At 40.5% G+C, this 14,268-nt stretch overlaps 1 protein-coding gene across 1 annotated transcript in view; it reads left to right on the top strand.

The window, feature by feature from the left end:
- Positions 1 to 14,268, top strand: part of GGT1 (gamma-glutamyltransferase 1) — a gene marked incomplete in the record, with an annotated part of 1,527,627 nt that overhangs the window by 1,113,565 nt on the left and 399,794 nt on the right. Inside the window, 1 exon segment of the mRNA XM_044068834.1 lies at positions 4,584 to 4,711. Within this exon segment, the coding sequence (XP_043924769.1) occupies positions 4,584 to 4,711 (128 nt within the window).

Here is a 14,268-nt window from a genome sequence, read left to right on the forward strand (position 1 = left end):
AAAGTTTTTCATGGTGGTTTCTTTGCCCAGGTGTGGGGACGGAATGTGGATATCCAGAGTGATTAGTTTATGGTCAGATCTAACCAGCGAGGGGTTGACCGCCATTGTCGAACACCGGTCGCCCATGTTGGTGATGACCAGGTCCAATATGTTGTCATCTCTGGTGGCGGTGTTGACCAGTTGATCAAGGGCATTTGAGTTTATAAATTCTAGGAAATGTTGGGCAAGGGTCTAGGGAGTTAGTACTTGAGTAGTTCTCCTAGTTAATGTTTGGGTAATTGAAATCACCCAATATCAGGGTGTTTGGTAGGACCTTTATGTTTCCCAGTGTTTCCAGAAATGCAGAATGGGGGTCCTGGGACATGGTGGGTGATCTGTAGCAAGCTACAATTTGAATTGCAGTTTTGCCCATTGTTAGTTGCACATGGATGACCTCTGAAGCATCGTGCTGTGCCACTAACCTGGAGGTGTGGGTATCCTTGATGAATATGGATACAACCTCGCCTTTTGTTTTTCAGCCCGGGTTTTGTGGCTGAAATGTATGGTATGAGTTGTAGCCTGGTAGTGCTGGGGTGCTCTATGGAACCTTGAACCAGGTTTCTGTTACTGCACATATATCGAGTTTCTCCATACTGAGGAGTGCCTCTAATGCATGCATTTTGAGGTTTGGACTTCTGGCATTGAGTAGCATTACCCTCAGTTTTTTGTTACTTGTGCTTTTTATGGCGGTGGGTTTGTCTTTTGAGTATTGCCGAAAAAAGGCACTATGGGGGTGGCAAGAGCCTTGGCCAGTATTCAAAAGCCTAAGGGTGACAGGTGCAAGCCATCTCTAGTGAAGCAGCGTGGCTTGTCGAGCATGTCATCCCAGGCTGACAGACACTGGATCCCCTTTGAGTGACACCAGAAGCTTAGCCAATTGTTGAAATTGATAATTGTTTTCTTTATACTGTGGTATAATTCTTGGTGAGGGCAGGATGCTACTCAGGGTCAGGGTCATACTGTCCTGGGCTACGTGATCAGAGAGCTCTTCCATGTCTCTTTTCATGTAGTCCAGGGAGGTATGGCTCATGTCATTCACACCAACATGGACAATGACAGAGTCGTATTTGTACTTGTTCTGGAGTGACCTGAGTGCTTGTGTTATGTGGCGGATCCTGGCACCCGACAGGCAGCTAACAGTGACTTTCTCCTTGTTCAGCCTAGTTAGTGGGACGTCAGTGTGCCTGACTATAGAGTCATATATTATTAGTGTGTTGGGTATGTTATTTTGCCTTAAGAGCTGTGATTGCATGGCACACTGGTTTTTTGAAGTATGTGTTTCATGATTTGTGTTGGGGGTGGAGGTTGCTTGGATGTCTGATTTGGAGGTCTCTGTTGCCTTTGCAGATTTTTATTTAGAGCCTCAGAGTATGTTTTCTTGTATTTATTTGTGATTTTTGCCACTGCTGGTTTAACAAGTCTATGTGAGACTGGTGGTATGATGCAAGTAATTCCCTTCTCCACTTGACTGTCTGGTCCAGTCTTGGGTTGAGAGAGCTTAGCCTCCGGTTTGATGTATAATTGCATCTCTCGCATGTATTAGTGTTTGGTGGTAGGAGGAGAGGGCTGTCTGTGTACATGAGGCAGTTGTAACATTGCCTCAAAATGCCCAGATTCACCAGTTGGACTGAAGAGTACAAATAAAACTGCCCGTTGGACATGCCTGGATATGTACAGTGAACTGTTTTACTGATTGGCTGGTAAGGTCAAATAGAGAGCCTTGCCCTTCTCTACAGTATAAAGGGGTCTAGTGCTAAGGTTTATTAGTGCGTGCTATGAGTTATGAGCAAGTGCCGGGCTAAGAAGTGAATGGTTTGAGTGCTTAAGTTGAAAGTTTGTCTAGTTCCAAGGGAAAAATTGAAGAGTAGACTCTGTGGAGTTCGGAATAGTTTTACCCTAGCTAACTGGCGCTGCCTGGCATGCAAAACCACGCTAATACGGGTTTTATAGCAGGGAACTGAAAGAGATAGAAATTAGCCCAAAATGACCAATAAACTACTAATTTCTGGGCTGAAATGACTCCTCCACGGACAGATAGTCTACTCAAAGCTCCCCTCTCTCACAGGTGAACAGAGAAACTTCCTTCTATCCAAGTAAGGTATGGGCAAACACAGAAACTTGTAACACAGCCCTGAATTCAGCAATATCCTGAAAACTGGAGTATACTAGCTTAGAAAGGTGGGAAAACATGTATTTTTTTTTTCCCGAAAATAAAGCAAATACAATCAAAAAAACACTTTAAATGCACAGAAATGGCTATTACACTTGAGTGTGTAGCCTACAACAGTTAAACAGGTAATTTAAACACAAAAACGACTTTGTTAAAGTGCAGGCAGTAAAATAAGTACAATATGTAGCTGAAACAAGTTTTTTTAAATCACAGAAACTCTAAAAAAAAAAATCAGCGTTTTAGGTGGAATTAGCTAAAGGCAGCAAGAAAATGCAGACATATGATACTTAATCACTCCAAAGTCTCTCTTTTGTCTCTCTGCTGCTGTAGAACTCTGCAGGTTACCAGGCAGCAGCTTGCTGAGCTGTTTACAAGCTTAAAAACCTCGCAAATGCAGGTGTTATAGCAGGGAAATTAAAGAGATAGACATTAGCTGAAAATGGCCAATAAACTACTAATTTCTGCACTGAAGCCACTCCTCCAGGGACAAATAGGTTGCTCAAAGCTCCCCTCTCTCACAGTTGAACAGAGAGACTTCCTTCTATCCAAGTAAGGTATGGGCAAACACAGAAACTTGTAACACAGCCCTGAATTCAGCACTAACCTGAAAACTGGTCTATACTAGCTTAGAAAGGCAGAAAACATGTGTATGTATGTATATATATATATATATATATATATATATATATATATATATATATATTTATTTTCAGAAAATAAAGCAGATGCAATCAAAAAACACTTTAAATGCACAGAAATGGCTATCACACTTGAGTGTGTAGCCTGCAACAGTTAAACAGGTAATTTAAACACAAAATGACTGTGTTAAAGTGCAGGCAGTAAAATAAGTACAATATGTAGCTGAAACAAACTTTTTAAATCACAGAAACTCTAAAAAATCCATGTTTTAGGTGGAATTAGCTAAAGGCAGCAAGAAAATGCAGACAAAATGATACTTAATCATTCCAAAATCTCTCTTTTGTCTCTCTGCTGCTGTAGAACTCTGCAGGGCACCAGGCAGGAGCTTGCTGAGCTGTATACAAGCGCAAAAACCTTGCAAATGCTGGTGTAAGAGATAGAAATTAGCCCAAAATGGCCAATAAACTACTAATTTCTGGGCTGAAACCACTCCTCCAGGACAGATAGGCTGCTCAAAGCTCCCCTCTCTCACAGGTGAACATAGAAACTTCCTACTAGCTTAGAAAGGCGGGAAAACAAGTTTTTTTTTCCCCAAAAATAAAGCAGATACAATCAAAAAAACACTTTAAATGCACAGAAATGGCTGTCACACTTGAGTGTGTAGCCAACAACAGTTAAAACGTAGTTCATCAATGAAGTGAAGTGCTTGGGAAATTTGGCGAAATCACTCCTTTTCCAGTGCTGAAGATTCTGAAAGAAGGAAGATTGAATGTGTGTGGGTAAGAAATGTTTTGGCCTTAAGGATGACATCTTGTATGCTTGTTTTTCTGAGTTAAAGGCTAGGGAGGGGGTAGATTTGGTGTTGTGCATGTGTACTTTTGTATGTGATGTGTGTGAGGATTAAGGTTAGCACACATTAGTAAGGTAGCAATGGGTACTAATGCTAATCCTGCTACAAACCCCAACCTTAAACTTTAACTTATTAAAAAACTCTTTCCATAACACTACTATTCAGACAAAGTGTGTCGGAAATTAGGGATAGAGTTTTAGTTAACTAATCACAAAAATAAACTATTTGTTTGCATTTTGCCCTCAGTTGTTGTGTTTTTTTTTTTTATGAACTGGGTTTTTTGGTAAGAATATTTTAAAAGCACTGGCATCGATCACCTGTGTTTCAATGCTTGTGCCTTTGATGCCTATTCATAGGCTCGTGTGTTTATATACAAAAATAAAACCAGTTTCTAAGTAAAGAGCATTCAGTAACGCAAATTGACAGTTCTGCAATTCTGCAATTATAAGAAGAAATAAAAGTGCTGGTGAAAAAGTGATTTGGCCTAAAATGTCAAATTCAATGAATTATTGTGATTTTCTTGTATTCAGAAATTCCAACTCCTGTTATTTTCTCAAGAAAAATGGCAAATCATTATCCCTGCATGAAAATATTTACAGGAAACAAAACCAGGTCTGATTATGTTGTGTAACTTTATAAAAATGCATAACATGGCCAGCATTACTGGATGGTGCATAATGCTTACAAGTTTCAAATGCTGAGGGCTGTACAGTGGTTTGTTGAATTACACATTTTTGAAGGCCTCATACATTAAAAAGCAATATTAGGACCTTGGTCTGTTATTACTCCTTACTATGCTATGACTTACCTTCACTAACTTCTGCAGCAAGTGTTGCTGTTATTTCATCCTATGCTGCCTGCTTTTATCATTCTGTTGTTTCTCAGGGACATCCTGAAGAAAGGTTCGGCAGTTGATGCAGCCATTGCTTCTCTGCTTTGTGTTGGACTCATGAATGCTCACAGCATGGGAATTGGAGGAGGAGTGTTTTTCAACATATATAATGCTTCCACAGGTAAGTGGAAAATATCTGAGTGTAGCTGTTGTGTTATGATGTACAGCTATATGTCTGACTACTAGACACTGGCTATAATGATAACAAACCGTAGCTATGTAACATAACAGTGTTATTGCAGAAGTAGCTATGTAACATAACAGTGTTATTGTAGAAGTAACTATGTAACATAACAGCTTTTTGCAGAAGTACAGTTCATCCTCTGTGCCAAAATTACAGCATGTTGCCACTCTTTAAGTTTTAACAGGGTAATATATGCAAGCTTGATAGGAAATGGAAGATATGAATGATAATTATGCTACTGAAAGTTAATTTTACTGAAAATGAGGATAGGATGGCACATGCTGTCATTCACCTTTCACCTTTCTTGGACCCTCTTATCTTTCTTAACAATAAACAGATTTACAATCAGATGCAAAGATCTGGGAGAAGTTTGGGGTAATGTGATGACACAAAAGGACACAGTTATCAGCTCATGAATGCCACCTGAATCAAATATCTTTATCCTTCTGTGGCAGTGGCAATATCTGTGTGTGCTTGTGTTATCACACCTGAACTGTGTACCTGTTTTTGTAATATAAGTTCAAAGGTTCATAAACTGTTACTAGGCTGACAACCACTAGGGCCCTTACAAACCTAGCTGCTCACCCTGAACTGCTCACTTTGAACCATTTATGTTCCAAGTATCATGGGTAGTTGTATGGGGGGCGTGTTAGTTGGGAGGTAACTAGAGATTTATAGAAGGGTGGGGTCCCAAGTATCATGGGCAGTTGTATGGCGGAGCATGTTAGTCAGGAGGTAACTAAGGATTTATAGGGGGTGGGGTCCCAAGTATCATGGACAGTTGTATGGGGGTCATGTTAGTTGGGAGGTAACTAAGGATTTATAGGAGGGTGTTAGTTAGGATAGCACTTTTGTTATTGATGGTCTATGGTTGTACAGTGCTTTTGTGTACACCTCAGAATAGGCTTCCCTCTTTTCTGGGTTTGAGGGAATTTAGAGATTAGCTATGCCATCATATAATAGGAGATAATTAGCCTTAGAAAAGTTCTTAAAGGTTCTGGGATTAGATGGGAGTTCTAGCTTTATATTTATTTCAAAGGAGACAGCTTTGTGATCTTGCCTACCAAGTGCGGACATTATACTTGGGAGGTGTAGTGCTCGCCAATATTTGTGTGTACCAGGTCTAGGACATCTGTACTCCTAGTGGTAGTGCAGACTAGCTGTTTAAGGGCAATTGCATTGACAAAGTCTAGAAATCTCTGAGCCTGCATCTTCATGGTTGTGTACCCTTCCCAGTTAATGGAGGTGCAGGGCTAAATGGTATGAGATTCTAGTACATTCAAGTATGAGGCCTGGTTTTCCTGGATGATGGTGAGGGACCTATAACTAGCAAGCATATGGTGAAGCATTTTACCTATGGTTAGTTCACTTACCTCTTTAATTAGTAAAAAAGCCGCAAATCTTTATACAGTGCCAAGGTCAGTTTTCAAATGTATTGTTCTGGAGAATTACAGAGCATTATCCCCTCACGGCTGTTGATTTAGTAAAGGTTTGCTATGTGTAGGGACCTGTTGCTAGGATTCTGGTTATCTGTGGATTACAATATCACTCTGGTCCTGCGTAAATGAAGTCTGCTGTACTGCAAACAGTGATTCCATACCTGCTGCCACCTGAATTTAGGGTTGCCAATGTTTCATGTCAAAAATTCAGGACATGTACGTGAAAGCAAAATGCTTCTAATTTTGGTACCCCCCCCCCCGCAAGCAGCCATTCTAGTCACCCATTACTTGGCTATTTCTCCATTTCTTCCCAGTTGCCATAAACACTGTTTAAAACTCTCAGTGAGCATACTATTTTCTGCTTTACTTCTACAATGATTACAGGGGTTTGGATTTAATTTAAAACTTTTATTTCAAAATTTATAGCACATACACTGATAGACATTTGCTAAACAAAGTAAAGCAGTCTCACAATGAAAACAGACTTGGCATTAAAACTTTTCTGTCCTTGAAACTCTTATTCGCTGAAACAGCATTGAAACCCACATCCAAAGAAAATGCATCTGGCCAGTGGTGGATTAAGTTTACCTTTGGGCTGTTTTCAAATCATAGGCCCCTTGCACACATTTTTAGGACCATTCAAAAGTTCTTTGATTCACCTTCCTGATTGTAGTAAGTTATAATATATAGTAATCAAATTATATCCCTTGCATACTACAGCAGCACTTGTTAGAGGATGCTTTAAATGTGTAGTTTTGAACATTTTTCCACTAAGCAATGAAACAAAACATGTGAACCAATAATGACAAAACTTCCCAGTTGAGAACATTTCGACCACAAAAGATCACTCAAACTTCTGTCATTACAATCCACCAATATCAGTCAATATGCAGTCTCTGCAGAAGTAAAAGTCATCTGAATAATTCCACATTAAAGAGATCTGTAACTAATGAAATGGTTGCTGCTAGCAAACAACTTTATATTGTAGTATCTCATCCACAAATTCAGTGCCTGCTGCCCTTGAAGAATAAATTGCCTATGTTACATTAAAAATTGGTAAGCTGGTAATATTGCAATAAGGAATGAATGGCAAACTGAAAACAGGTTCATCAAGTCCCTAAGAAATATTGAAGTCTAAAAAAAGTGCTTGATGGTTTAGATAAAATATAATCCTCCATCCTGGAGAACATCTTGTTTAGCTACACTCTAAAATTCAACTGTGAGAAGCACAGTACTTGCATGATTCAGTTTATTTCAAACAAAACAAAGCAAACAAAAAAATTAAGTACAACAACCTAACAAGATTCAACACAAAACATATAATGCAATTATTTCATTCCATTTGCGCCAGTTTCCATAAAATGCCCCAAATACCAAGCATCTTTGCCAGCTGTTATCACAAAGTAATTCGAAAAAGCCTCTGCTGGAGAGGAATATTTTTCAGTGCTGAGTATTTATAATACAACGCAGTTTCTGGTTCAGTAGCAGTGATAAAAATTGCTTATTTGGGTGGGCTCTGCTTCCCTCCTGATGTGGGAAGGTATGGATTTCTAGATTTCTTAATAAACACCCAGAAAGGGAGATATCTAATGTAAACAATGTGCCAACTGAGATCTTAACAATAATCCCTTCACCTTGAAAAACAAATAACAGACTGAAGGCAAATGTATGTATTAGCCACATTTGTACAGGTCCCTAAGTGCTAAAAATCTGTGTAATGATGAAACCATCTGACAGGCAGTTAATTAGCTTTTAGCAGTTCATATAGGAATGAACAGAAGTTACAGAAATCTGACAGGTAAAGACATATACTGAACTCTAGTTTAATGCGGTCTAGGCAATGACAGCATCATTGTAATACTATGCCTGGGTACTGCTTCATATTTACAGAACAATGCCACTGTGCCAAGTGTTGAGCAGTTCTGCACTTTTCAGCTTAACCTGCCCCTTGGAAAAAAATAGCCATCAGTATAATGGATGTTAGCACAGGTTTAAAGAGGTGAAGCTCTGCCTTCAAGAGTTAAACCCAAGTTAGAGTGTATATATATATATATATATATATATATATATAAAGACTGGTAAAGAAGGGTGAAGGCTGCCAGCCTTGCCGGATAGAATTATGTATAAAATGTTGTCATTTGAAAATATGAATGCGAATAACAGGCTTGTTGTCTTAAATTAAAAAAATGCTGTTACAAAAATGTGGCAACAGTGCTCTCTACTGACCCAGTAAAAGCATGTTGTGACCCTTTGATCTAAAGTCAGCTCCAGTCCATCTAGATGAAAACATTCTTTCTATTGTTTTAACCAAGAGTTAAATTGCTAGATTTAAACATGCAAATGTATTTTTATTGCTCTGTTTCCTGACCAGCTGCAAGATAACAAAAGGGAGATGTTAAGAATGTAAATGCAGTTAATGTGTAGCCTGGGAACTCCAGGAAAGTGTAAAAAATGATGTAATATTTATCAGAACTGCAATAGCAATTTAAACAGAAAGAATCAGAAGGCATTAAGCATTTTTGTCTCGATCATCCAACTCACAGCACTGCCTGTTGTCTTATGTAAGTTATCTCAGAATTGTGTTTTCTTTTAGAGATAGCTAGAAACTAGAAAGATTAGACTAAGTGTTTTTCTGCAATGTCAGTAGTGTACTACTGAATTATTTTAAGTATTTCTGTGTGATTTCTGAACGCTAGACTAGCACTGACTGTGTAGTATAAAGTATTGACTTGTGGTTTTAATTATTTATTATTAAATATTTTAAAACCTTTTAACTGTGGCTGGTTTGTGTAGAGATGATTTAAGCTCTAGAATACATTGCATATTTATAGAGTTTACTGTCCAAGTCACTCCAAATAAGCTTTGACTGTTTAGTCACAGTTACCAATTGGATAATAATATTGCACAGTAATAATTGGACACCATTTTAAGGGCCTTTGAGTAGCTGATAATTATTAGCTGGGTGGTGGCAGGGTACTACCATATAGTCTGGAAAAGGGGGCACAGCTGGAGAACCTGTGCCAGCCTTCCCCTGGAGTGTCTGAGTGGTTGTATAAACATATCTCAAAGTGTGTGTGTCTGCTACTTGGGCAGGGACACGATTCACTGTTTGGACAGAGAGGGTGCTGGAGATTTTAGCTTGCCCAGCTAGGCTGAGATCTGGACCCTATAGCTGTGCCAGTGGGGAGTCTTATTGGGGACCTGGAGAGCAAGAGAGCAACCAGCCCCAGACTGACTGTGATCTCTATGTGCTCCTAATGGAAATTGCACTTTACTGTGTGTATTTGTTATCCTTTCTTCATATATGAAACAACCACACTGGTGTTACTGGTGAGGATTGAGGCTCCTTGATTACTGGGCCAAGGCATGGGCGTCACATATTAATTGGTAGCAGTGGTTGGGATATTCTCACATATTAATTGTTTGGCAGCGTTGGGATATCCACATCACATATTAATTCGTTGGCAAATACTAATTGGCTTGTAGTGGTGTGGGTAGAATGAATCCTGTAGCTTGTCTACAGTGAGCTTTGAAGGTGTTTTGTACTCTAAAACAGCCATGCAGTGAATACTCAGAGTTCAGATCACAATTGTTTTATTTCTTTTGTTAGCGTAGTTAGTCAGGGTGAGCAGTCAGCAGAGGAGTATGGAAAGCTGACAAGTAGCCAGCTGGCGGAGATGTGCCAGGCTAGGGGACTGGCGCATGGAAACCTGACTAAGTCAGACCTGATTGCAGCCTTGGTTACAGCTGCATCAGAAAACAGCAACCAGGAGGACAATCGTACTGGCAGTGAGGATATAACACCCTTGGAGAATGGACAGCTCAACCTTTCTGCAGTGGACTTAAAAATCCAGCTGGAGCAAAAGAGGCTTGAGTTGGAGGCCAGGCATTTGGAAATAAAAGCAGCTGAGAGACTGAGAAGTCTACAGGCTGAGGAGAATAAGAAACTGTTACATCTGGAAGCTGAGGAAAAGGAAAGACAGAGGCAGCATGAGAAGGAGATGCTGACTCTTCGCCAGAGTCATGGAGGTAATAGGGAAGGGAGTAACTGAACCCCAGAAGCACAAAAGGTCAGTAAATTTCTTCCGCAGTTTAAAGACGGGGATAATTTTGATAGTTTCATTCATATGTTTGAGAGGGTATGTAAACATTATGAAGTTGACCAAGGGCTATGGATATGGTTCCTGACCCCCTTACTCCATAGTAAAGCTGTAACTGTTCGGTCCAAAATGTCTGACATTGCATGTTTTCATTATACTGCTAAGAAATGTCTTTTAAAACTGTTTAAGCTAACACCTGAAATGTATAGGAAAAGTTTTGTGAGCATAGATGCAAGGCAGATGAAAGTGTGTGTGAATATGTTGCTGAACTGAGCACTTATTTCCATAGGTGGGTGAGTGGATGTCAGGTCACCACTTTTGAAGGGCTGGCAGACCTTTTGCTGAGGTATAAAGAAAAAATGATCAATTTCAACAATTGGCTAAGCTTCTGGTGTCATTCAAAGGAGATCCAGTGCCTGCCAGCCTGAGATGACATGCTCGACAAGCCGCGTTGCTTCACAAGAAATGGCTTGCACCTGTCACCCCTAGGCTTTTGAATACTGGCCAAGGCTCTTGCTGCCCCCCATAGTGCCTTTTTTATGCAAGGCTCAAAAGTCAAACCCACCTACATAAACAGAGGGTTATGCTACTCAACACCAGGAGTTTAAATCTTAAAATGCACGCGCTCAAAGCACTCCTCAGTATGGAGAACGTCGACATCTATGCAGTAACTGCAACCTGGTTCAAAGCTCCAGAGAGCACCCCAGCACTACTGGGCTGCAACTCATACCACATGTTTCGGCCACAGAACATGGACTGAAACACAAAAGGAAGGAGTGTATCCATATTCATCAAGGATACCTACACCTCCAGGTTAGTGGTGCAGCATGATACCTCTGAGATCATCCATGTGCAACTAACATCAGGCAAGTCTGCAATGCAAATTGTAGCCTGCTACAGATCACCCTCCATGACCCAGGACTACCACTCCACCTTTCTGGAGACACTGGAAAACATGAAGGTCCTACCGAACACCCTGATATTGGGTGATTTCAATTACCCTACCATTCACTGGGAAAACTACTCGAGTACAAACTCCCAGGCCCAGTGCTTCCTGGAATTCATTAACTCAAACACCCTGGATCAGCTGGTATACTCCCCTACCAGAGGTGAAAACATATTGGACCTTGTCATCACCAACATGGGCAACAGGTGTTCCACACCGGAGGTCAACCCGTCACTGGTTAGATCAGACCATAAACTAATCAGTCTGGATGTCCACACACCAGCACCACCCCCAACTAAGGAAACCACAGTAAAAAAACTATTCTAAAGCAAACTTCACCTTACTTAAGAGAGAGGTGGTAAGTTTCACAGCCCCCATGCTAAAGGATAACACTGCCCAAGATGCAGACACCTTTACAAATGCACTCTATGAGCACCTACAAGGATGCATGGATCGTGCCATCCCTAGAAAAACCAAGACTCACTCCTCTAAGAGAAGGAAACTTTTTCTTGCTGCCTTTAGCTAATTCTACCTAAAATGCTGATTTTCTAGAGTTTCTGTGATTTAAAAAGATTGTTTCAGCTACACGTTGTACTTATTTTACTGCCTGCACTTTAACAAAATCGTTTTTGTGTTTAAATTACCTGTTTAACTGTTGTAGGCTACAAACTCAAGTGTGATAGTCATTTCTGTGCATTTAAAGTGTTTTTTTGATTGTATCCGCTTTATTTTCTGGAAAAAAAACTTGTTTTTCCGCCTTTCTAAGCTAGTTTAGTCCACTTTTCAGGTTAGTGCTGAATTCAGGGCTGTGTTACAAGTTTCTGTGTTTGCCCCTACCTTACTTGGATAGAAGGAAGTTTCTCTGTTCACTGTGAGAAAGGGAGCTTTGAGCAGCCTATCTGTCCCTTGAGAAGTGGTTTCAGCCCAGAAATTAGTAGTTTATTGGCCATTTTGGGCTAATTTCTATCTCTTTCATTTATCTGCCATAAAACCCACATTTGCAAGGTTTTTGTGCCAGTATACAGCTCACCAAGCTCCTGCCTGGTGCCCTGCAGAGTTCTACAGCAGCAGAGAGATAAAAGAGAGACTTTGGAGGGATTAAGTATCATTTTTCTGCATTTTCTTGCTGCCTTTAGCTAATTCTGCCTAAAACGCCAATTTTCTAGAGTTTCTGTGATTTAAAAAGCTTGTTTCAGCTACATATTGTACTGCCTGCTTCCTGCACTTTAACAAAGTCATTTGTGTGTTTAAATTACCTGTTTAACTATTGTAGGTTACACACTCAAGTGTGATAGCCATTTCTGTGCATTTAAAGTATTTTTTTGATTGTATCTGCTTTATTTTCTGAAAAACAAAAACAAAACAAACAAAAAAAATACTTGTTTTCCCACCTTTCTAAGCTAGTTTAGTCCAGTTTTCAGGTTAGTGCTGAATTCAGGGCTGTGTTCCAAGTTTCTATGTTTGCCCATACCTTACTTGGATAGAAGGAAGTTTCTTTGTTCATCTGTGAGAGAGGGAGCTTTGAGAAGCCTATCTATCCCTGGAGGAGTGATTTCAGCCCAGAAATTAGTAGTTTATTGGCCATTTTGGGATAATTTCTATCTCTTTCATTTCTCTACTATAAAACCCACATTTGCACGGTTTTGCGCACCAGGCACCGCCGGTTAGCTAGAGTAAAACTATTCCTGGCTCCACAAAGTCTACTCATCAATTTTTCCCTTGGAACTAGACAAACTTTCAACTTAAGCATTCAAATCATTCACGTCTCGTCCCGGCACTTGCCCAAAACTCATAGCAAGCACTAATAAACCTTAACACTAGACCCCCCCTATACTGTAGAGAAGAACAAGGTTCTCTATTCGACCTTACCAGCCAATCAGTAAGACAGTTCACTGTACCTATCCAGGCATGTCCAAAGGGCAGTTTCAGGTGTACTCTCCAGTCCAACTGGTGAATCTGAGCATTTTGAGGCAATGTTACAATTGCCTCATGTACACAGACAACCCTCTCCTCCTTCCACCAAACACTAATACGTGCGAGAGATGCAGTTATATAGCCAAACTGCAGGCTAAGCTCTCCCAACCCAAGACTGGAACAGGCAGTCAAGAGGAGAAAGGAATTACTTGCATCACACCACCAGTCTCGCATAGACCTATGAAACCAGCACCGGCAAAAAACACACATAAATACACAAAAACATACTCAGAGGCTCTAAATAAAAATCTGCAAAAGCAACAGAGACCTCCAAAGCAGACATCCAAGCAACCTCCACCCCCAACACAAACCATGAAACACATACTTCTCAAAACCAGTGTGCCACACGATCACAGCCCTTAAGGCAAAATAACATACCCAACACACTAGTAATAGGTGACTCTATAGTCAGGCACACTGACATCCCACTCACTAGGCTGAACAAGGAGAAGGTTACTGTTAGCTGCCTGTCGGGTGCCAGGATCCGCCATATAACACAAGCACTCAGGTCACTCCAGAACAAGTACAAATATGACTCTGTCATTGTCCATGCTGGTGTGAATGACCTGAGCCGTACCTCCCTGGACTACATGAAAAGAGACATGGGGGAGCTCTCTGATCACGTAGCCCAGGCCGGTATGACCCTGACCCTAAGTAGCATCCTGTCCTCACCAAGAATGATACCACGGTATAGAAAAAAAATTATCACTTTCAACAATTGGCTAAGCTTCTGGTGTCATTCAAAGGGGATCCAGTGTCTGTCAGCCTGGGATGACATGCTCGGCAAGCCATGCTGCTTCACTAGAGATGGCTTGCATCTGTCACCCTTAGGCTTTTGAATACTGGCCAAGACTCTTGCCACCCCCATAGTGCCTTTTTTAGGCAAGGCTCAAAAGATAAACCTACTGCTGTAAATAGCACAAGTAACAAAAAACTGAGGGTAATACTGCTCAATGCCAGAAGTCTAAACCTCAAAATGCACACACTCGAGGCACTCCTCAGTATGGAGAAAATCGATATATATGCAGTAACAGA

Source organism: Protopterus annectens, chromosome 4.part0 (genome assembly GCF_019279795.1).
Source record: "Protopterus annectens isolate FY-2018-M chromosome 4.part0, PAN1.0, whole genome shotgun sequence".
NCBI classification, from domain to species: domain Eukaryota; kingdom Metazoa; phylum Chordata; order Ceratodontiformes; family Protopteridae; genus Protopterus; species Protopterus annectens.